Genomic DNA, 22,223 nt, shown 5'->3' on the forward strand with positions numbered 1-22,223 from the left:
AGATTTTTTTCGTGACGTCTGTACGTATGTATGTAGGTATCTCGCATAACTCAAAAAAGAGTATCCTCAGAACTAACGTAACTCAGAACGTTGAAATTTTGTATATAGCACTGCTATATATATATATATATGTCATAATAAATGCACAAGGAAATAACGGAACACTGTAGATGCGTGATTAGACCCATATTGAAGAAGAATTTTGATTGCGTAGTATTTAAAGAACTTGGCAGTCGAGGCAGTTTTAATTCCATTTTTATTTCCAATTGATATTTGTGGCCACAATCACTTGGCACTCTAGTCGTGCCTTTCCACAGAAGATTTAGATTTTTGATATTGTTGGGATAGAAAGCAAGCCAGCGAAATTACATCTTAGCACAGTAGAGAGCAAAAGCTAAAGTGCGTAGTTATGAAAGATGGAAGCACGCGAAGAGAAAAGTTTTGGTTTACAATTCGGTGATTGGTTGTCAAGAGGCATCTGGTATTAACGGTTACGTAAGATCGCATGATTAATTTGAATGACGCAATGAAGATAAGTTATTACGATTTTAGAATAGAGAGGAAGAATTTATGTTTATAGTTATATTATAATTCTGATTCATACATTTTTTATCTTACATATATATATATACTCAACCTGTTACTCGGCTCCGTGAGCTCAGTTTTTTTAATTCATGTATGTTGGTAAATTGCGCATTTTTTGCTTTAAAAATGATTGAATTATGTTGTTCTTATCTTCTGGTTAAGGTTTTATGCCTTTAGTTAATCTGCATGCAATAGTTGTAGAATTATCAACAATTTAAAAGTTGTTTAAGTTCGGCTGAAACTAATTTTTTTACCATAGCAGGCATATTTGTTTACATTTGAAACTTAGCAAAACAGTGAATTAAATGAGTTTCTGCACCTTCCGTGTCTTTTTGCCGAGTGGGGAAAAAAGGAAACTTTCAGTTTTGTGCACCAAAATCTGCCTTCTTGCTGGCTGGCCGAATTGCTTGTTTTTGCGTAGAAACTCTAATTTTAGTTGTAAAAATGTTTTAATTGTTGTAACTGTATTTGGTGTTTTATATTTTTCAATTTTTAACAAAGGAATTTTGAGGTTTTATGTTTTTTGCCTTGTCGCGAAACGAGAACTCAACCAATTGAATAGGAAATATAACTAGAATGAAATTTGAGGAAATAAGTTTAAATTAAATGCAAGGAAAAATGAGTATAATTTAATATTCTGTACAAGGAAGTCAAGTGGTGTATACATCGGATAACTCTTTTGTTGGGTTTTAAAAGTCATCCCGAGTAATATGCCACCTTTTTATTCAATGCTAAGCTGTATTGTCCCGTGCTTTACCCCTAATAATAAGAGAAGGATCGTATTTTTAAGTTGATAACGTTATTTTGTTATGCAAGACATTAATTTGTTTTTACTTAAACTTTTCGTTTCATTGCTTGAATTGTAAGTAATTCAAATTACACAGCCGGAACTCCTTATCGTTTTATAAAAAGATCGAAAAGACCGAGCAGGAAAATATTGATTACCCGAACAGGAAAATAATTTTCTGGCTGTACATGAATAGTCATTCTCTTGCACTCGGAGGAAATTCTTTTGTATGATAAAAATGAATGTTTGTTTTTAGAGGAAATATAAGACGTTGATTTGATTCCCTTTCAGGTGACTGTGTACATGACTGGAGGAAGTGTTGGATTTTCACAAGGAAATATCAAACTTCTGACAGATGATATCAAAACGTTAAGGCCAACTTTCATACCTGCTGTCCCAAGACTTTTAAACAGGATTTATGATCAGGTAAAATGGTTTTGGTAAAATAGCAATTAAATCTTCTGCAAGATACCATTTTTCGGGATGTAATCGTCTTGTCGCATGTTCCTTTCATTTTAACCATTTTTACTTCCTTGTACGAAGTAAAAAGGAAGTATTGTAATCGCGAAAAGTTTCAGGCAGCATATTTCAACGAAAATATCCATTTTGACCGCTATCGAATGCAATTTAACGATGCTTTTGCGTGATATCTGTACGTAAGGACAGAATAAAAGACTCTTTTCCTCCAAAAAAACTAAAAAACTGCTTTAAAATGAATTCTGAAGAGAATTTTTCGTGGCGTCTGTACGAATATATGTACGTACGTGCGTACGTACGTATCTCGCATAACTCAAAAACGAGTAGCCTCAGAACGTTGAAATTTTGTATATAAGACTACTATAGCATGTAGATGTGCACCTCGTATTTTGGTTTCAATCGGCCGCGCCAAACGTATATAAATATATTAATATATATATATTCACTCTGTTACCCGGCTCAGTGATCTCAGTTTCTTTACTCTCATATGTTTGTAAATTGTACATTTTTTGCTTTAAAAATGATTGAATTATGTTGTTTTTATCTTCCGGTTAAGGTTAGTAACCGGCCTTTAGTAAATCTGTGTGCAATATTTTTAGAATTATCAACAATTTTAAAGTTGTTTAAGTGCCGCTAAGCCTTTGTTTTGACGGCGGCCATTGATTGTTTACATTTGAAACAGCAGACTAATGGATTTGTTGCCAATCTAAAGAAACTTAGCTTCGCAACAACAAAGATAACGCATTCATTTATTATTGCCAATTAAATCATGCTTATTCCTTTCTGGAATATCTATATTAAAATTTATAAATATCTATATTAAAATTTACTTCGTTAATTTTAATACAGATATTTTGAGTTTTTATGTATTTTTACCTTCTCGCGAAGTGAGAACTGAATTAATTGCATGAGAAATACTCAGTCGTCTGTGAAAAACTGTTTCTTTTTTGTTTTGTTTTCTTAATTTCTTTTATACATCATTCTAGCTTTATTATAGTATTTGAATAGAACATGTGGCAACGATTAGATAATTCTATTCTTTAAATGATATAAATTTTTTGCATTATGAGTTATAATATGAACGAAATATAATACCGTTAAGTGAATCTAGCGCCAGAGTGTCGCTATGGTAAACAAATACTAGAGTGAATTTTAAAGAACGCATTTATTCTATTGTGGTTTATGCGCTGTCGAAGTAGATTTAATTCAATCCAATAAGTTTAAATGACATGCAAGAAAAAATGCGTATAATTTAATATTCCGTACAAGGAAGTCATGTGGTATACACATCAGATTTTTTACGTATTTGGTCCAACAGATTTCAGGCCATTGCAAGAGCTTATTTATGTAGTAGATTATACAGTATCTTTCTACAGTTAATCCTCCGGTACAGCAGAATCCCGCAAACTCGACAACTTTTTAGGAAAATTTTTAAGTTATCTCTAAGGCGAAACAGAGCAAATATTACACGCAGTACATATAGAATAATTATTATTTATGCGTATGTCTTTCCTGCTTTGTTCAAAGATTTGAGTGTGTCCGGCTCTGTTTAAAGATTTCCTGGCTCACATTCCTTTCTATTGTTGCGAAACGTTACGAGACTTGTCTGAAGTTTTGTAACTGCGTATTATTGCAAACTAATACCAGCTCATTGCGGGTTCCTCAGTTCACATTTAGGTGTTACATATTTTGAGGAATTTTTGATATTCTGTGAAGTGAAAATGTCGTTCGAAGGGAAAAGAAAACAAACTAACGTGACAATGGAAATGGAACTAGATCACTGGACAAAAAGGAAAGTCTAAACAAAATTACCATGCATCTAAGCGTTGAGCGAACTACTTTGATAATGTAGAAAAAGAAGTGGTTCGAAATCGAGCCTTGGTGTGTGAAAAGAACATGTACGGATAGGGAGTTTAAGCAGGGTTTTATTAAACTTTTTTACTGGCGAGCCCTTTTTATTACTGAGATTTCTCGTGACCCCCAGGACCTCATAATATTTACAAAAATTTTGTGGAACGCCATAAGCATTGTGCAAATCCGACACACGCGTGAGTGAAACTGACAATTTTGTCCCTTGTACTGTAATATATACTATTGCAGTTTTAGGTCATTAACTTTAATTTCTAATTTTAAGACATAGAACAATGTGAAAATTTTAAATAAGTAACAGACGAAATGACAGCGTCACGTGCAAAGCAAGGAAAATGAACGTTTATATCATAAAAAGAATGCATCGAAACGTTTTCGTCTTTTCCTTTGTCTGTATTGTCTTATCTTCATCTATTTTCAGATACATTGTGTTAAAATATTTGGCCATTCAGATACATTGTGTAAAATTATTATAATAAATTAAAGAAATATCAAAACTGCTAAAATTTTTGGCAATCCCCTGCTGCAGGTACCGTGACCCCCAAGGGGTCGCGACCCACAGTTTAAGAAACCCTGATGTAGACCATAGTTTTCGCTAAGCTCACATTGATGATTCGCAAAAGAATGTTTTTCTTTTCTCATAAAAAGTTTCGATAATTATTATACGTTCTTGAAGAGTGCATTTAGATATGAAGTGTTGTCTGAGCATACTAAATACAAATAAAAATTAGTGACAGTGATTACATTTTAAACACCGTTGCCATTTCGTTTTAAAATGATATTTTAACTGGAATAGTTCCTTTCTAATTCTTCCCTTTTGTATACATATAATATGAACCTAAATTTATTGTTAGAAAAACTTAGTATAGGGAAGTACGCATCGCATATAAATACTATAAAAAGTGCACTTAAAAGAGCACCCTTGGGGGTCGCGACTCACGGTTTATGAAACCCTGGTTTAAAGGAAAGAGAAGGTACTGAAAGGTGGTAAATACGAAAAAGTGAGCGAGGTGCTTTATTTGTGGTTCAAGCAGCCAAGGGAACAGGGAAGACCCAATTCAGAGACTCATTTTACAAAAGAAAGACCTAAAATTTTATGATGAATTTCAAGGAGAGCCTGGATTTATGCTAGTGTTGGCAGGTTTGACTGATGGAAAAGCGATACCACCACCCACAGATGAATGGGCAAGAGTATATTTTTTTAATTCATAAATTATTTGTCTCTAGCATCATAATATTCGATTTCTAGAGCTTTTTAGTTAAAACATTATAAAAATAATATCACACATATCAAGAGTTATATTAATGTTAAGAGTTCTGAATAACCCACCCCTTATTCCGTAAAACTCGAGTCTCTCAGTCCACATTTTGTCAAGTTTGCGGGACTGTACTGTATTATATTTTAGCCTTTTGAGACATATAATTTCATTCTATAAATAAACCCTGTCTCACGGATACCTATTTGTCTTATTTCCTAGAAAATAAGATAGAGTCTCATATTAATTTTTACTCCAACAGATGGATTAAGGGTTATTTTCAGGTATATTTATTTCAGGTCTTATTTATTCCTGTACAATAATTAATATTTATCTGCTCACAAAATTGACATTTACCCATTTACAACAACCAATATTTATTCACCTATGCAAGAGCCTAAATTTAAATTATATATTTTTTCATGTATAAAATTATATATTTTTTCAAATACAATCATGTTATCTTCTGCAATATCGTCATAAAGCTTCAAACTTGGAAATCCGGAAGGATTTTCTCGCAACTCTGTTTCTTGTACAACTGTTGGCCTTAATCATGCCTAGCAATACAGCTGTCCTTGAATCAGCCTATTTTTTCTCTATAACTAGCTAACAGTATAGGATAATAGTGAGGAACCCTATGGAGTCAGCAATAATAGTAAATTGTTTTGCAAATGCAAGCGGTGTATAATGCATGTCTTGATGTTAGACAACGTATTTTTCTTAATTTAATACCATCAACAGATTCTAACGGAAATTTCTTTTTGTTTATTATTTAGATACAAAACAGCGTCAATGGAAGCCGACTCAAGAAATGGATCATGGACATGGCGCTGGCCAGTAAGCAGTCAGAATTAGAAAGGTATTTTATTCAAACAAACATTTAAAAAACAAAAAATTCTGAAAGCGTTCAGATTTTAACGATCTCACAGAAAGGCTCTTTTTAAGGTTAACATGGTTTATCAGTAGAGATTACCAGCAGACATGGCCCGCGTGGAATTATTTTTCCGAATGGCAACAGGTTCGAATAAAAAGTGAAACAACGCATAATCGTGTTTCGAGACTAATAACCCGTACGAGAGCTTTAAACTTTTTTTTTTTTTTTTTTAATTTAAAAGATATATATTTTCTGCACTGGAAATGGGTATATAGGACCTGTACATACAATGCATCTAATAAAGTTTTAGTTATAACTTTTCACTTTATGAACATTACATGTTAGAAAGGTTCCAGACGCAAGAAATAAAGCCCATCCAACAGCGATCATTTTGGTGATCTGCAGTTATTATTTATGCATTTCAAAATGAAATACGCCCAAAACGGTGATTTTTTAACGTTTTGCATGTTACCTTTATTGATTAAATATCATGTTCTTCGCACTTAAAACACATAAAATTCAGTTCTTTAGCAATAACACAAAATATTTTAAACAGCATATCTTTAGAATTCCCGATACACAGTCTCACCGCTGGAGATAAGAATGTGCTTTTTCGCACAATGTTGCCATTGCTTGCTTTGAAATCGTTGAGTTTATTAACCAAAAATTCGTTCAAGGTTTACAAAATTTTTAAATAGACAATAAAACAAATTCAAAATTCGGGCTTCCAAGTGCCCATGTTCCCATGTTCGGTGGGAGGCCTACGTTATTCAGAATTCGATGGCTCTAGGTAGCGCCGTTACTTTACAATGCGAGAAACTCATGCATTCGTGCAGATTCTTCATTATTTAGTTTCTTTAAATATAATACATGGCGATAATATTTGGTGGCAACAGTTTGAAAAGTGAATAAACTCAAAATGCCATTTTGAAACTAGTAGCCCGTCTGGGCCAGCGGCCTTTGCCCTAAAAATGAATATTCTTCTATTCTACCCTATGCTCAAAATTCTTATAACCCGCGGATATTGCAAAAAAATTATCTAATATGGGATTAATAAAAATTACTGCATTACTTTTACAAACCATGCTGTCCGTATAAGATCAGTCTGAGCTCCTAGCAAGTATCATCAATAATTACAAACTTCTGCTTGCAAGTAAATCAGAATTTTAAAACGAAATCGATTTCAAAATCGATTCAGACCAAATTGCAGTCAGAAATATGATAAAGCGCAGTAGATAGAGGGAATTTGTTTTTGAAACTCACGACGCATTCTTTTAACAGGGTAGTTTTTTGAACCTAAACTGGTTTGTGGGTTGAGAAAAAAAAACCTTCGAGAATTTTCCTTTAAAGAGAGGGGGAGAAGAAAAGATCACGTTTTCGTGTGTTCAATTTTTTTTTTTTTTTTTTTGCTTATTATGCTGCTACGAGTAAATGTATTTTCAAGTCAAGTTCATTCCGCGAATGAGCAACAAAAGATTTTAAATCGATTTAGTATTAATTGATGGTATATTTGAAGTATTCGTAGTTTTTACTCGACTTACTAAAACTCTAATCAGCTAATCAAATACCTAATTAAATACCTTCGAGAATTTTCCTTTAAAGAGAGGGGGAGAAGAAAAGATCACGTTTTCGTGTGTTCAATTTTTTTTTGCTTATTATGCTGCTACGAGTAAATGTATTTTCAAGTCAAGTTCATTCCGCGAATGAGCAACAAAAGATTTTAAATCGATTTAGTATTAATTGATGGTATATTTGAAGTATTCGTAGTTTTTACTCGACTTACTAAAACTCTAATCAGCTAATCAAATACCTAATTAAATACCTAATTCTTTTATCTAGAAAATGTCGCCCAAGATTTCCGAATTAGTTCAATTGTGTTAAAAAACACGCCTTTACATAAGAACGTATTAGTTTTAGTCTGACTATAATATATATATATATTACCGGCAAAGTTTGAAATCCAGCATTCTATAGAATGCTTAGGCAATGCATGTAATGCCTAAGCATTGCATATAATGCTAGGTTTAGGCATTGCATATAATGCCTAAAACTACCCGGCAGTGTATGAAACGATTCATCTAGGCATTCTATATAATACCAAATGACAAACTAATGGAAAAGTATGAAATACATTTCCGATTCGTTTCGAAGAACCGAAACTACTTACAGAAGTTAGTAAATGACGTAAAAAAGGCAAAATAACTGCTTAAAAGGAACCCAAGACTACTACTGGCTGCTGAATCACTAGGATATGATGTTTGTGGAAAATAAAAGTACATTCATTTACCCTGTTAAAAGGAAACATCAGTACTATCCAGTATTACGTCACAGACGCTGGGTTATTTTTCGTATTTCATGAAAACTCATTTGAGTACTGTACACGGACGACGTGACAGAATGTCGAAAGAATTTTCAACCAAATAGAACAACATTATACATAATGATATTGAATGGTACTAATTGTATTCGTCTAAAAAACAAAATGGTATTAAAAAGTGCACTGGTGATGAAACTTAGGACTGTTTCTGAATTTGATTTCCATTGACAGGTAGATCTTATTAATTCCCAGTCTGAGCCAGACAGAAAGTACAAACTGGTGTATCAAGATCATCTCATTTTCTTTTTTTTTTTTTTTCTTTTTTTTTTTTTTTTTTTTTTTTACATATTTTGAATAATGCAGGGTGTTTATAAAGTTACGGACCCATTTTGATGTTTAATAACTCATAAAATAATAAAGATAAATTAAAATTAATAACATAAATGGTTAAGACTCAAAAAGTTTCATGATCCTTGTCAACGAACTTCCACGTGTGCCCCCTTCGTCGCACGGAGAATATCAAGTCGATATTCAATTTCACGCCAGGTACCGGCAAGCATGTCGGCATCCACAGAGGCTATTGCAGTTGTAATTCTGGCATAAATTCTGGAATAAAACATCACATACAAAAGTACTAAAACAAACACATCAAAAGTAAACATAACATTGCAATAGTTGCCAAAAAAAAAAAAAAAATAAAATAAAATAAAATAAAATAAAATAATTAAAAAAATAATAATAAAAATGCAATTAATAAGCAGACGATATTTAGAAAAGTACAGATATTTAGACTGGAATATGAAATTATCTGAAATTAACCACGCGCGCAGACGATATTTACAAAAGTAAAGATATTCAAACCTGAAAAGGAAAATGTATAAGTTATTCTATCAATAAATGTCATACGCTTGTTTATTATATCTTCATTATTTTATGAGTTATTAAACATCAAAATGGGTCCGGGACTTTATAAACACCCTGTATTTTAACTGCATTCTTTCATTAATTTTTCAAAATAACATTTGTATTTTTGAGGAATGAAAATATTTTAAATAATAGTCTTATAACATGTTTTTCATACTTTACCCAAACAGCATTTGTCATTCTATAGAATGTCTAGGTATTATACACAATGCCTAGGGAAAGTATGTAATAATTCTCACATTTCATACTTTGCCTAAAAAACCTCCGGTATTAAATACAATGCATAGTCATTCTATAGAATGCTGCCGTTACATACTTTACCGGTAACAATGTATAGAATATAGATAATGTAAATATGTTTTTCACAAGTTGCCTAATTGTTTATTAAGCAAAAAATGGGAATTTAAAAATCTAGTTTTGCAAAAGTTAATAAGGTCATAATCAATATATGTTTCTTTAAACTTTAAATCTCTTATCTAGAAGTGCATTTAAAGTAATTTAAGTTCTATCATTTTACATTATTTTTAAGGGGAAACTGTTCTATTTCTCGTAGCAGGTAAAACAGTTAAATTATTTTCCTCCCTGAAGTATGGCATTAGAAACAAAACAATCTTCAAAACTTCTTCTCACTTATAATGCAATTTTCGCATCCTACTATATACAACGATCTAATTTCACTGCATATTCAATTTCGCGTTTTAGTTGCCATTACATATCTTCTGAGACATTTTCGAAGCTTTATACAGTCTTTAAAAAATGTAATATGAGAAGGGCAGCATATAAATGTCATACTACATGACCAGCATCTACTTTAGAAAAAATAGGAGCATCGCAGTATATTCCTGTCCTATCGCAGTATCTACCGGCTCACCAGCGATCGAGCGGTAAAAATCCTTGAACACCGGTACTTCGGTTCGACGTCCGAATACCGCGAACGGGCTAGCTGCATGGGCGTTTTCGTGCTTTTCCCTATGTGTAACGTGTTAATACGAACCAGTTTCTCTTAGAAAGTCTTCCAAGAAGACACCCCTCCCTTCCGTGAAGTGTCTTAGGGCGAAACACGTTAATAATAATAATAAATATATGCCTACCAAATGACAGCATTTTTAGAGAAGCGGAATTAGAAATTCGTGAGAACTATAGTACCTCTCTACAACGCTTGCCAGGAAAATGGCCTAATGCAAAAATCGAACAGAGAATGGCTATTAAGTTTTCCGTTAAATCGGGCGAAACACCGCCTGACATTTTTAACAAATTGTGAGGTGCATATAGTGAACATTGCTTATCAAAGGCACATGTGTATGAATGGGTTCGTAGTTCCAAAGATGGCCGATAATTGGTCGACGACAGTGAAAGAGAAAGGGCTTTCTTCACTGTTCGCACAAATGTGAATCTTGAAAGTGTGTAGGTCCTAGTGCTATCAGACAAGGGCAGATTTGGACACGAGAGATTGGATTTTACAACACAATAAAGCTTCAGTTTATTTATCAGGCCCAAAGGAGAAATTTGCCCAGAAGGGCTATTAATTTCATTTTGGCATTTTGCGTTGGTTCACTATAAACGGGGTTTCTTTTTCAAATTGTTGCCACCAAATGTTAGAGTCCTGTATTATATTTAAAGAAATTAAAAAATGAAGAATCTGCATAAGTGTATGTATGCTTCTCGCACTGTGATCAAACAACGGTACCTAGAGTCATCCAACTTTAAATAACGCGGTGCTTCACTCGAATATGTGCATCTGGAAGCCCTATTTTGGAATTTGTTTTATTATCTAATTCATATTTTGTCAGACATTAAAGAATTTTTTATTAACAAACTCAACGATTTCAAAGCGAACAATGGCAACATTGTACGGAAAAAAAAAAAATTATCTCCACCGCGCGAGACTGTGTATCTTTTTTTTTTAACGCTTGCGCTTTACAGTCTAGACTTCGCACCGTACGACTTGGTCCAATTTCAAATCCCAGAGAAGGCAAGGATGTCTGTAAGTGTATAATGTCTTCGCGGCATAAGAGCGTTTAAAATACTCTTAAGACAAAAGCCATCTGGAGAAGTAGGTGGTAGAAGAAGACAGGCAGTAAACACTTAGATCTGTCACCAGGTGTGTTCTTTTTCAAAACTAGAACTGAACTTGTCAGATTAATACTGTAATCTGTAAGATCAAGGATGTTGATCAAGAATGTCTATTCTAACCTATTTTTGGTAAGATGTAAAAGTCAAAGCCAAATGCAACATCTTGCCTCTTAACCATTATAATATTCCTTGGCATTATCTGACTGATATTCAGATCAATAAGATTAGTAACAGCAATATATTTTAAATGTTAGACTGGGCATTTTAAGACGAGAGTTATTTTAAAGGAAAAAATATCATTTCATACTGCGGCCAATGCACTGAAGTAACCAAATTATTCTCTTTCTTCAAGGACAAAACCTTGTGTTAAGATTAATTAAAGGGGCATCTGATGTAATGTATCTTTAGCTTAGTAAAGGAAACTATTGACTGTTGATAATTCAATATAAGTAGTCTAGTTGCTAGCTGCTGTGCAGTTTTCTTCGCCTGTAATATGCAAATGAGAATTTTTCTCCACAAGCTTTTCATGTGGACTATAGAGATCAGTTTTTCGACTATTGAAGCTATTTAAGTAATAAAAACCAGGCAACTATTTCTCCACAATAGATTAAAATTCCGTAAAGCTTATTGTTGCGTATTTTTCTTCGTTACGTACGGGGTTCGTGGATTTGGAGAGAATAACGACGACACTTGATGAAGTATCGAAACACAATTTGATAACCAGTATTAAACAGCTCCAAAAGCACGTTTACAGTCGTCGAAGAATTGCTATAAACAAGCTGAAACAATCAGCAACACAGCCTTCAGGCTATAACGGTAAAGACAACTTCACGGCAAAGCACCAGAGTACAGCTCCCGACTCTGCTCGGTCGTTCTCGGAACTCTACGTACTCTTGAGACTCTCCACGCTACAACTCGCGATGCACTCGACGATACACTAGAGTACAGCTCCCGACTCGGTTCGGTCGTTCTCGGAGCTCAACACATTCTAAGATAAAACTCGACACTGCACTAACTCGTGATACACTAAGAGAATCTCTCGATGTACCCGACGAGCAACTCGGCACTAGACTTCGAGACACTCACTCACTGACTGACTGTCCACTCGATGGACTCCGCACTGACTGACTCTCAGCGTACGAGCAGGATTTTTTTTTTTTTTTTGTGTGTGTGTGTGTGTGTGTGTGTGTGTTTGAGAACATTCCGGGTTAAACCAGTAAATCCAGAAGAAGGTTCTCCATCCGTCTGTGGCATATCGTCAATTTTGTCGCCAAATGTGATAACCCTGCCTTCCCTTGCCATTTTCTGGCATCCCCAAATCTGCTTTGCGGTGAAGCTATCTATCTTACCGCGACTGGGCATTTCGTAACATTATTTAACACAATAAGAAAAAATATGCTTGAGCTTGTACGAAAAGGTTAAATCTTTTGAATGTTGTTATTGTTTGTGAATTCCTTGAGTAAAATTTTGTCTTTGAATTTAGCAGCTTGTAGAGACATTAGGATTTTTGAAGCAGGAGATATGAAAAATGACCAACGCCCTAGCCGAGACTCAAACCTGGGCTTCTCGAATACATGCCGAGTGTGCTAACCATTACACCAAGAAAGCATGCAGAAAGGAGGGAGAAAAATCCCCCTTTTAAAGAGCGACTGGGGATTAAGGAACCCAATCGCCACATCCTGGTGGTGAAGAATCATCATCCACCACCTTTTAGTTCGGGCGCAACTTTAAACATATTATTTATTTTGATGCTGGAAACGTCAGACATGAGCAATGCCCTCGCCCGGACTTGAACCTGGATCTCTCGAATACGCGCCGAGTGTGCTAACTATTACACCACGAAGATTGCAGAAGTCAATTATTTGGGATATTTAACAATCCAATCGATTAAATGATGATCTAAAAAAGGCAACAAAGTGATTATAAATGTACAAATATATATATAAACATAAATGTGCAGACATTTACATTTCCTCTTCGAAGCGTAGAAATCAACTTGCCTTCTTCGATTTCGAATTATGGTCTTTCCAATCGCAGATAAACGTTCTACCAGTTACAACACGATGGCTTACGGGAGAGTGCGACAGTGGCTTAATGTTCTTAAAGGGCAATTAGGGAGAGCCACGAGATCCAGTAGAACAAATTCAAGTGGTGGCAAGTTATCTCCCCCCTTTTTTGTGTGGGGGGAGGGAGACTTTCAAAACTTCTTAAACACTTAGAGCTAGAAAATTAAAAGTTCGACTATGCTTTTGCGGGAATTCGAACCACGTGTCTTCCAGATCAGTGATGGGCAAACTACGGCCCGTCGGAAGCCTCTATCCGCGCCGCGGATAGAGTTTTAATTGGACGGTCCGTAGCAAATTAAAAGAAATATATATTTATATATTATATATCCATCTCCTTTTCTACTTTCTTTAAATATTATTTTTTTCTTTTTAAATTTTTTTAATTTTTTTAAATTTTTTTTTTTTTTTTTTTTTTCCCAGAGAACTGGTGATCTTTTTACTTTCTCTATTTTTGTTCTACAAAACATAAATCATCGTAAATAGCAAGCATAGATATCTTTCAATCGGTAAAGTGTTAAAAGCGAAAGTTCTTTGTTAGTTATAGCTGTAGATTGGCAGCAACAAGCGTTATCTCTTTCTCGGGGAGCAGACATGTGGAAATCCAATATAAGTGAATTAAATCTCACAAGTGGGCAGACTGCGCATTTTAAGCTCTAGCCAGCGGCCTTTTCTTTTGACGCGAGTTCTAATATTATTAATTGCGTCAGGAAAGATTGCGGATATATAACATCATTGTGAATAGCGGTAAAGTTATTAAAAGATATAGAGTAGCTAGTGCTTGTTTGGGTTATTCGTAAAATATTTCAACCCCAAAATGGCCACTAAACAACGTAAAGTTGAATTCAGGTGCCGGGGTTTTAATGATAAATGGACCTGGAAATATGTTTTACAGCTGTGAAATATAAATAAATGTGTTTCATCTGCAATGAAGCTGTAGCAGTCTTCAAAGAATATAACATTTCTCACCATTTCACATCTAAGCATTAGAATTCCAGTTACGAAGCAATGTCCAAATATGGAAGGGAAAAAATGCAGAAAGTCTTTGTAAAAAATTATCAGGCCGACAAAATTTTTTCAAGAAGGTAAATAGTATCCAAGAAGCAGCAGCTACAAATGCAAGTTATATTGTAGCATACAATATTGCTAAAATTAATAAAGCTCTCAGCGATGGAGAGTTCGTTAAACAATGCATGCTCCAAGTTTGTGATGTTTTCTGTCCAAACAAGAAAAATTATTTTGAGACTGTAAGCTTACCTCGAAAAATGGTTAACTCCTAGAATCGAAGATATCGATAAAAATTTGACATCACAATTAGAGTCAAAAATTGGCCAGTTTAAATTTTGCTCCGTAGCTATCTATGAAAGCACTGATATAAATGATACTTCTCAATTAGTATTATTTATAAGAGGTGTTGATGAGAACTTTGAAACTACCGTGGAACTGGCGTGCGTGTTTTTAAAGGGAACTACAACGGGATGTGATATTTTTTTGTGAATTTTTGGAAGGGCTTTTAACTTTGAAAGTGCCTATAACAAATATATGTAATATTACGACCCATGGAGCACCAAATATGACAGATAAAAAAAAACTGAATTTTTTGAATTCTTAACCAAAATTATCTCGAGAAATTTTGTTTTTCTAGATTGTGTTATACATCAAGATGCTCTGTTTAAATCTGCAATTGAATATGAAACCTGTGCTTGATGTAGTCGTGAAGCTTGTAAATACTGTTCGATCTCGTGGGGGTTACTCACAAGCAATTTCGAGATTTTCTTCAGTCCGTGCAATCCGAATAATACTCAGGCGTACTGTATTACATGAAAGTAAGGTGGCTAGTGGAGGTGTGTTTTCGACCGAGTTTGGCAGCTGAAAGACGAAATTTTGTCGTTCTTCCATGAGAAACAGAGTTCTGCGGAGTGCGAACTGTTAAAAGAATAGAGAATGGCTTTCGGACTTGGCATTTTTCACAGATCGTCTTTGTCATATGAGCAACTTGAATGTCAAGATGCAGGGGAAAAATCAATTCATCGACGATATCTGGGCCCATCTCAAAGCTTTTCAACTAACGATCTGTTTTCTCGGCAGCTAATTAAGAACGACGTGTCTCATTTCCCGAGGTTAAATTCAAGACCCTCAGCAAATGAAGCTAAAGAATTATGAAGATGGCTTGAGAAAAAAACTGCCTTTTGAGTTCGAAAGCAGGTTTCAAGATTTCAGCGCCATTCAAACAGAATTAAATATTTTTACAATGCCTTTAGATGTAAATTGTGAAACATTGAGCTTAGATCTGCAGCTTTAATTGCAATCTAACAGTCATCTCAAGCAGTTGTTTCTAAGTATGCCAAAGTTAGGTTTTACAAATCAGTATCGAATGTTAGTTTCCTAAATTTAATAGCTCACGCCCAGAATATCAGTGCTATGTTTGTTTCATCTCATATATGTGAACAAGTGTTTTCAACTGTGAACTTTAGAAAGAATTATTTCAGAAGTAGAGTGGCAGATGAGCATTTAGCTTCGTTCCCTAAAATCAGTACATCTCACTTCAAACCTCAATATAAGCAACTTTTAAAAATGAAATTGCAATTTCATTCATCTCATTAACATATTTAAATTGTAATACTTTTATATTGTTTTTAAAATTTTAGAAAAATTTATCTTGGCCCTCCAAACTTTTTTTTTTTTTTTTTTTTTTTTTTTTTTTTGAGTTTTGGCCTGCGACCTAAAACGTTTGCCTTTCCCTGATCCAGATAGTGTGCAACTATTTACACCTAGCTAGATGGACGTGGGACCAATTACACTATGACTGCACGCACGGGAGAATGCTGTAATTCCTTATAAATACAGTATGTAAGAAAAATAGTGCTTCTTTCATTAGTGCAATAAATATGTAGAGACATTAGGATTTTTTTGAAAGCAGGCAAGATGAAAAATGAGCAATCGCCTTCGCCGGGAATCCAACGGCGGACCTCTGGAATACCGGCCCAGTGTGCAGAACCACTACACCACGAAGGCACGCTATGAAGGCGGGAGAAATACCTTATAAAAATAAAAATAGCTTTTAATTCAAAATTAAGAAAAATTAGAAAAACGTGCCCAAAGAATCTTTACGTTATTAAACTCAGAGAAATTTGTGTAATTAAAATGAATCAGAAAATTTGTAAGCTTTTGATAAAGAGTTTTGAATTCATTAATTGTTCCAACATCTATAATGGTGAAATCATGGAGGTAAGAAAGGGAGGAGGGGCCATTCCGCGCTAGAAGTGAAGCACTGCTTTGAAGCTTGGGTCACCAGACGGGGTGTTGTTTGTTTCCATTCAGAAGCTCGCTTGACAAGATTCTGATAGTATTTCGACACACGACAGTTCCATAGAAATCGAAAAAGGGACACTCTCGCATGAAAGAAACATTCATAGTGTAATGGATAATAGCAATTTGTATAGTTTACTGACATTTACGCAAAAATCACATCTTGGTTATTTTTCGATAACTAACAACAGCGATTTTGATTATGAATTTGTTTTATAAAATTCTAAGCTGTTGCACTACAAAAATATAGATTTTAAGAAAATTGCTAAAAGAGATCTGCCAAAATTTATTTTCTAGAAGATTTAAAAAATTTGAAACTTGATGGCTAAATATAAATATAAAATTATGTATGTTAAAATATTTGTAATTAGGCACATAGGTCAGATTAAGATTTTATTAAATAGAGTAACGCATGCAAGGGCTATCTGCCTAAAGAGAGAGATGCCATTGTGGAGGAATTTTGAAGAAAAACTGACCTTTGAGTGGGTATTAAAAATAATACTTATAATTTTCACTCAAATTATATTCATATATATTTTTTATGTAAAACTTTCGGGTCTATGCTAAATTAGTGTAAATTACTTTACACGAAAAATATAGTGAATGCACAGAAATTAAAGATTTGCACATGCCGGAAATGATAAATAGGAAATATGTATGGGTATTTATGCATGTGCTTGCAAAAAGCATGTATCTGCCTTTGACAAAATACTTAAATATTCATTAAATTATTTATAAATGTATTTGAAATGAAGAATTTATTCACTTATAAACAACTGTGAAAGTACTGTGAAGAAATCTAATGATTAAATGTATCTAATTTATAATGATTATAAATGTTATCTAAATATATAATAACCTTAATATTGAATTGTAAACATAAATTGAAATCCTGTTGACAAATACGTTCTAAAACTATTTAAGCAAGAATTGTTCGTATTGGAAAGCAATCTGTTAAAAGGTATTGTAAGGCAAATGCTATGAGATGCGCACTTAAGAACGTAATAAAGAGTTTTGGAATATGTATTGTTGAAATGAAGGGTAAAAAAAAAAAAAAAAAAAAAAAAAAAAAAAAAAAAAAAATCTGATAAGTATAATTAAAAAAATTATTCACTTTACATTTTATAATAACTCAGTTACAAGTTTTAAATAATACTTAAAAAAAAAAAAAAAAAAAAAAAAAAATTATTTTATTCCCTTTTAGAAATGTTCAGAGAAAGTCAAATACTATTTAATTCCTAATAATTCTCTAATTTAAAATGAACCGAATAGAGCATTAATTATAAATTGACTTACATTTTTCGATTTAAAAGAAGCCAAAAAATCATGTCATATTTAAGAAAGTATTTTAGGAAGAAGCTCTATAAATAGAAAAGAAATAATGCATAATTTTAATATTAATAATACAATAAACTTTGATCTTAATTTTTGTACCTTAACCGAATAAAACCGAATTACCTTAATTTTTTTTTCTAATGTAATTAACGAAAACTTGTGAAAATATTTCATTCAAATTAAACCATTCTGAGAAAACTGTCCTGTGAAAAGTATAGCATTTAATTCCGTTCAGAATGAAATGTTGTTTAAAAATATGTTGTTTTCACATACTTAGGACTCTGAAGTGTTGTAGAAAAAGAAAATATATACATTTATATGTATATTTGCGACGTAATTACAAAATATTTACACCCGAAAGCGTCAAATCCCATAGAACTCAATGGTAAATGACCCAATGTTTTGGTCACCACGTAGGGATCGCCGGTGCTTCAGAGCAGGGTACGGAGAAACTTGTTTAGGGCGACTCCTTCTTACTTCCTACCTCCATGGGTGAAATACAGGGATTTCGCCAAAAATTGCACAATTGAGTTAAAATCGCCTATAAACTTCATTTGAAAGATTTTTCCGCTCTATCTGATGGTGCAATTAGTGAAATTCTGAGATTTTTAGTTAATTTGTTTAACGTAGATATGGGCGAAAAAAATTTTTAATATTAAACTTAAAAAAGAAAAAAACTCTGTATCGAATTTTGAAAAAATGGCTTCATTCCACTGTATTGTTATCTTAAAAAGTATTTAAAATTGCTAATTAATGTTTATATCTGTTTATGTAAAGAATATAAAAATCTGCTTTATAATAAGAGAGAGGAAACAAAATAACATTTATAAAACGGCAGAAGGATTTAATAGGAAGCTTAATTTGATTGCAGATCTTTCTAGCAAGGTGAGGGAACTAAATAAATAAAGAAAATCAATATCTTAAAAAAAAAAAAAAAAAAAAAAAAAAAAAAATTGTGCACAAGCAAACAAAACGAACCGAAACCGTGACGTATAATGATGTCGTAACTTCGAAACTAAACTAATCACGAGATGCCAAAGGAAGAACCGCACCCCACCCTTTCGCTATAGTCTTCTAGCGCTTTTTTTTTTCCCTTTGAGTCCAAAGGAGCAATTTGCCCAGAAGGACTATTAAATTCGTTTTGGCATTTTGCGTCGATTCACGATAAGCGTTGTTTCCCTGTTCAAATTGTTGCCACCAAATGTTATCGCCCTGTCTTATATTTAAAAAAATTAAATAATGAAGAATCTGCATGAATGTATGTATGTTTCTCGCATTGTGAAAAACAACGGTACCTAGAGCCATCAAAATTTGAATAACGTAATCTTCCATAGAATATGGGCATGTAGAAGCCCTAATTTGAATTCGAAATTTGTTTTATTATCGATTTCATATTTTGTAACACTTTAACGAATTTTTAATTAACAAACTAAACGATTTCAAAGCGAGCAATGGCATCATTGTACCGGGGGGGATATTATGTCCAGCGCGCGAGATTGTGCATCGGAAATTCTAAAGATGTGCTCATTTTAAAATTATTTTGCGATATTGTTGTTGAACTGAATTTTATGGCTTGAGTACGTGAAACATGATATTGAATAAATAATGGTAACACACAAAACGTTCAAAAACGCCTCTTTGGAATTAAAATCTTTCAGACTTTTTATTTTATTTATTTATTTGTTTTTTAACAAAGAAAAATCGCCTAATCGTCTCTATTATTCTTGTCAAAAAAGAGGGCGAAGGTTTGTTTTATAAGCTGTGAAAATTTCAAAACTTTATAGCAGATATATTTTTAGATGTTGAAATTTTTAAATGTTAGAATAAATAGGAAAATAATAGGAAAAGTGGAGAGATTTTCGAAAATTCAATCAGAAACTATGTTAAAAATTTCGAATAATTTTCTTTTAAAAGATTTTTTTTTTTTTCTGCTCTATCAGATGGTGCAAAGCGTAGAATTCTGGGATTTTTAATATGTGTTCGAGAAACCGTTCCAGCGTCAAATTAGAAAAATTCCAAACCAAATTACTTAATTTTGAAAGAAATGTTACTACACTGCATTGCCATCCGCAAACAGTATGCATACAAAATTTAAACTCAATAGCTTATCAGAAAGTAGTTTAAAACCCTCTGGGAGACTCGGGTTTTTGGATCTGTCATGAATTCTGTACCTACATTTAAAGAACCTTCATTAGCTAAATATATATATATTTACCTATTTTGATCTCTATTTTCATAAACTTACATTCATCAAGATGGCATTTATATTATTAATGAAAGTGACAAAAAACTCTTGTAGCCGGTCATTGCACTCAGAGGGTTAAAAATTGATGACAAACTTTTGACCATAACATCAAAAGTGAGCCAAATAAAAGCTTATAAAAAGTTAAACACTTTTTATTTTCCTGCTTTTGATTTCGTATTTCTAAAACCCAGAGCTGAAAAAAAGTCATTTAAAACTTTCAACACATTTTAAAACATTATGTAAAAATTTGGAGGCCCGAAGCATAGCATATGTCCCTTTTCTCATTGGGGCCCTGCATTCTTCTTACCCGCCCCTTTGCATTGTGCGATTGCAAAAATTGGGAGCTGCGTTTGAAGAATGTTACTCAAACATTTTGACTCAAGTGTCTGTGGTCTAAAATGGAGAATAACATATTATTTTAATTTCCGTGAGTTTTAGACCACATGAGTTTCAGAAAAGATTAGATATTAACCTATGACGATGTACTATTACGTCACTAGACCATACGGCTTGAAATGTGGGTATTTCATTGACGTTGTATTCAGATCACGTGAATAATGATTAGTTGCGTAATATGAACGCGAATCACATGAGAGTTGATCATATCTTGTATGGATGTTGATTGTTTAAAGAATGTAGTTTTTACAGTAAAAGCATTATTGATCTTTATCTGTTACGTCATGACTGGTTATAGAAGGCACATTGTTATTTATGCTGATTTATTTTAAACCGAATATATTTCTGTTTAAAAATTAAATTGTATTTGATAAAAATTTGGAGAGGGAAAAAAAACTATTAGAAAAAACCCGAAAGCTTTCAAATTTTATATTACGCCCAAAAGGTTGTTTTTTAACGTTTTGAGTTTTGACTTATTAAATATCATGTTCTTCGCACTTAAACCATAAAATTCAATTCAACAGCAACATCGCAAAGTATTTAAAAGAGCGTATCTTTAGAATTTCCGATGCATAAGTCTTGCGTGCTGGAGATAATTTTTTTTCGTACGTAGCAGTGTTGCCATTGCTCGCTTTGAAATCGTTTAGCTTGTTATTCAAAATTTCTTTAATGTTTGTCAAAATATGAAATAGATAATAAAGCATATTCCAAATTTGGGCTTCCAGATGCCCATAATCGAATGAAGGACTACGTTATTCAAAGTTCGATGGCTCTAGGTACCGGTGTTTTTTCACAGAGGAAGAAATGTATATACATTCATGTAGATTCTTTATTATTTACTTTCTTTAATTATAATGCAGGGCTGTAATATTTGGTGGCAACAATTTGAAAAGCGAATCGACTCAAAATGCCAAAACGAAATTAATAGCCACAAATTAATAGCTAATAAATATGACGTATTAAATGCACATTCTCAATATTTCGCATTACTAAATTTATTACTATTTAATTGTAGCTTTATATTAAACCGCAATGTTAAATTTTATAATTGCAATAATTAAATTTAAAAAAATGCTATTGTAAGATTAGACTAACTAACCTATTAATAAAAGGCATGAATCTAATATAAGAGGACGTTTCTTTAGGTTATTTTAATAGTTCCAAATTTACTAAAGAAAGACAAGAACAAAAAATTTTATAAATGAATTTATTGATTCCATGGGTATCATATAATATTGTTGCGAAATGCCCAGCTGCGAAGATAGCTTCCCCGCAAAGCGGGGTCAGAGATGAAAGAAAGTGGCAAGAAAAGGCAGGGTTGCTAGATTTGGCGCGCGAAATAGCCCATTTGGCGACAAAATTGGCGATATGCCATAAACAAACCGAGAGCATTCTAGAACGCATTGTTAGCGATTTTCCCGAGAATATTCTTGAAGGTTAAAGCTATATATACCCTGCCTGTACCCGAGAGTGGTGTCTTGAGTTCGGAGATTAGCTCGAGAGCGATCGACCGAGTCAGGAGTTGTACTTTAGTGCTTTGTCGTGATGCTGTCTTCACCCTTTTAGCCTGATAGCCTGAAGGCTGTGTTGCTGATTGTTTCAGGCAGTTTGTCGCAGTTTTTCGATGGCTGTAACGTGTTTATGGAACTGTTCTGTGTAATAGTACTTATTGGCAAATGAATTGCGCTTTCATTCTTCATCAATTATTCCAAA

General features: G+C 33.3%; 1 protein-coding gene across 2 annotated transcripts in view; it reads left to right on the top strand.

Annotated features, from left to right (window-relative positions):
* Window positions 1–22,223, top strand: part of LOC118191734 (long-chain-fatty-acid--CoA ligase 1-like) — a 150,906-nt gene that overhangs the window by 54,239 nt on the left and 74,444 nt on the right. For both annotated transcript variants that reach the window (XM_085821215.1, XM_085821216.1), the window contains exons 11-12: window positions 1,664–1,798; window positions 5,751–5,833. In XM_085821215.1, the coding sequence (XP_085677341.1) occupies window positions 1,664–1,798; window positions 5,751–5,833 (218 nt within the window). The remainder of the gene's footprint in view (window positions 1–1,663; window positions 1,799–5,750; window positions 5,834–22,223) is intronic.

Source organism: Stegodyphus dumicola, chromosome 7 (genome assembly GCF_044657685.1).
Source record: "Stegodyphus dumicola isolate Sdum_Otavi_A_Nest chromosome 7, ASM4465768v1".
NCBI lineage: Eukaryota > Metazoa > Arthropoda > Arachnida > Araneae > Eresidae > Stegodyphus > Stegodyphus dumicola.